A 3,081-nucleotide genomic window follows, 5' to 3' on the forward strand; every position below is an offset into this window, starting at 1 on the left:
TCAAACAAAGGCAGGGGCCAAAGTTCCAGCTAAGCCCCAAGCTTCAGCTCCAGCCCAGGCTCCCAAAGGTACCCAGGCCTCTGTGAAGAAGGCCCCATAGAAAAGGCTCCTGCCAGTGTGAAGACAGATGGACTGTGGAACAAATCTACCCACACACTATTTGCAGATGACCAGTGTTCTATGCTGTTTTTACAAATAAACTCAGGCAAGATCTGTTAAAAAAAATCAGAAAACAGATTAGGGTGGATACTACTATTGTAAGAAAACAGCAGTGTGTTTTGAGTAAATGACTATGCTGAAGAAAAACCACTTACCAAGAAGATCCCAAGATCAGTGAAAATAGCAGAAAATTGATGTTAAGGTTCCTGGGAACCATCAGTAAAACCACTGAGAAGTACCTGCCATACTTGTGTTCAACAAACAGAACAAATATTGAGAATAAATAAACACTGTCAAAGTAGATTATTTGAGAACAGCACTGTAGTACAGTTGAATATTATAGAGACAGTTGTCCAAAGATGCAAAGGACATTGTAAAGCAGAACACCCTGTGTGGAATACTGCAATCAAACCACTGGCCACATTTTATCTTTAAGAGGAAGTAGCTGGGCCCTAAGGAGTTAGAGGGTTTTTGTTCCAGTCTGTATCACTGTGTAAGTGGATAATTCCACTGCTCACAGAAATAAGTGGCAGCATCTTCAGCCTCCACGCTGCTGATTGTGAGAGAGTAAGTGGTCCCAGACCCACTACCACTGAAGCGAGCAGGGACTCCAGAAGCCAGTTTGGATATTTCATAAATCCATGGTTTGGGGGAGGTGCCTGACTTCTGCTGGTACCAGTGCGTGTAAGTTACACTTGAGCTGGCACTGCAGGTGATGGTGACCTTTTGCCCCGGAGATGCAGCTATGATGGCTGGAGACTGAGTGAGCACAATTTCTCCTCTGGACACTAAGACAAGAAAAAAGTGACATAGAAAGAGAGAGGGATTAGTAGAAATAGAGATACAAAAATAATTTTATACCACCTAACATTCAGATGAAAGAAAAAGAAAAAAAAACTGTATTTTAGACTCAAATTTCCCAGGGAAAATAATTTTGGTTGGATTCTGATCTCAAAATCCCTGCCCTCTGTTACCTGAGGCACTGATTAGCAGGAAGCTGAAAATCTGCACCCGAAAGTCCATTGTGTATTTAAATTTTGGTCTCGGGCTAATTAGTGCTATTCTCATAAGAACATCACTTTAAAACAACTGTGAGATATTTGTGGTTTCTGAATATGAAGTATGCAAATAGCAAAATATAGTCTAGGAAGTTCTTGACTTATAAGCACATAGTCTGTTAACTATGGCAAATCAGGTTTATCCAGGACAATATTTACTTACTTGTAGTCACTACACTGATAAGGAATTTTCTGTTTTTCCTTTCCTCCTTTTTATGAGGAAAAGTTTTGCCCTATAGTATTACCCATATATTTCTCTAAGCCAAGCTTTATTTGATCCACTAAACAAGTGATGTTCAAGTGAGTAGTTTAAGGGATATTCTTCCCATAATAAAGAAGTATCAAGAATGACTGTTTATAATGATCAGAGAAAGCATTATTTGCTTTTTGTTTTCCTGAATACTGCTCATTAGTCACCACACCTACTCATTCCAATCTGTTCAGATGATCATTCTCATACAGCTAATGAAAAAAATAGTATCCAAATGTGATCTAGAGCCCAGGTGTGCTCAAAGACATTTCTACAATTGTCAGTCACCGATACCATCCCTAGAAGGGTATTGAAAAATAACTCTCACAATGAAATCAATGGAAACAATGGTTCTGCTGGATTTAACCGAATATGGACTGGAGATTCATGAAGATGCACTCATCTAAAACTACTCTGAACAATTACCATTCTCAGTATCCACTGTACTCTGAAACCGTTTAGTTCTTGTTCTATTTATTATCTCAGAATATCTGAGACTACTTGTCCTCTTATGGGGTTTCCTTCCTCCTCAGGTTCTTCCAGTTTTTTCCCTAATTCAACAGAAGGTGTCAGCAGCTTCTCCTTCTGTCCATTGTTTGGGTACAAATATTTGCATCTGACTCTATCAGCTGCTTCTTTGTGTCTTTTGGATGGCAAATATGATAGGTCCCTTTTTCTGGGCACTCCATGGCCTCAGTAATAGTGACAGACCTTGGGGCCTCCCCATGAGCTAAATCTGACTTTGAGCCTATAACTGGTACTTCTTTTCATCAGGCTTCTCAACATTTTCATCCCTGCCATTCTTTCAGACAGAAACAATTATGGGTCAGAGTTTTGACTGTGATATAGCAACATTACCCCTTTCTTGATGACTTGTCTTTCTGCTGGAGGTGGGCTCTACAAGTTCCCTCTTGCCACTGTAGGGCATTTTAACTAGGGTCCCTCCCTTTGAGTCCTGAGAGTCTCTCACCTCCCTAGTCTCTGGTACATTCTGGAAGGTCCCCTCAGGGTCTTACCTTTTGAGGTTGCCTGTTTCCATTCTTTCTGCTGGCCCTCTGGGCTTCAATCCTTTCCCCCCACCCAACACTAGCTCCTAATCAACTCTCTGCTTCTCCCATCTCCTTTGTTTCCCAGGACCCTTCCTCCCTCCACAATTGTGGTTGATTTCCCCTCCCTCCAAAGTGGGACTGGGGCATCATAATGTTCTGATTATGGCCCTTCAGCTTGTTGATATTTTTAACTTCTCTTTCTGTATCTTGGGTATTCTGTACTTTGGGGGGGGTGGGCTAATAGCCAGTTATTAGTGAGTACAGAGCATGCATATCCTTTTGGGTCTGAGTTACCTCACTTAGGAAGAAAAGAATTCCATCCATTTGCCTGCAAATTGAGGGTGTCCTCATTCTTTTTTTTTCAAATTTCATCTAGGTATATTGTGTTCATTATTTTTCTTTTTTTTTTATTACATATTTTCCTCAATTACATTTCCAATGCTATCCCAAAAGTCCCCCATACCGCCCCCCACTTCCCTACCCTCCCATTCCCATTCTTTTGGCCCTGGCATTCCCCTATATTGGGGCATATAAAGTTTGCAAGTCCAATGGGCCTCTCTTTCCA

The 3,081-nt window shown here is 41.1% G+C and overlaps 1 gene segment (V, D, J or C); it reads right to left on the reverse strand.

Annotated features, from left to right (window-relative positions):
* Positions 1–645: 645 nt before the first annotated feature.
* LOC110295640 lies at positions 646–1,227 on the reverse strand. The segment is given in 2 exon segments: positions 646–947; positions 1,134–1,227. Coding segments are annotated over 2 exon segments (396 nt in total).
* Between the last annotated feature and the right edge of the window lie 1,854 nt (positions 1,228–3,081).

This window comes from Mus caroli, chromosome 6 (genome assembly GCF_900094665.2).
Source record: "Mus caroli chromosome 6, CAROLI_EIJ_v1.1, whole genome shotgun sequence".
NCBI lineage: Eukaryota > Metazoa > Chordata > Mammalia > Rodentia > Muridae > Mus > Mus caroli.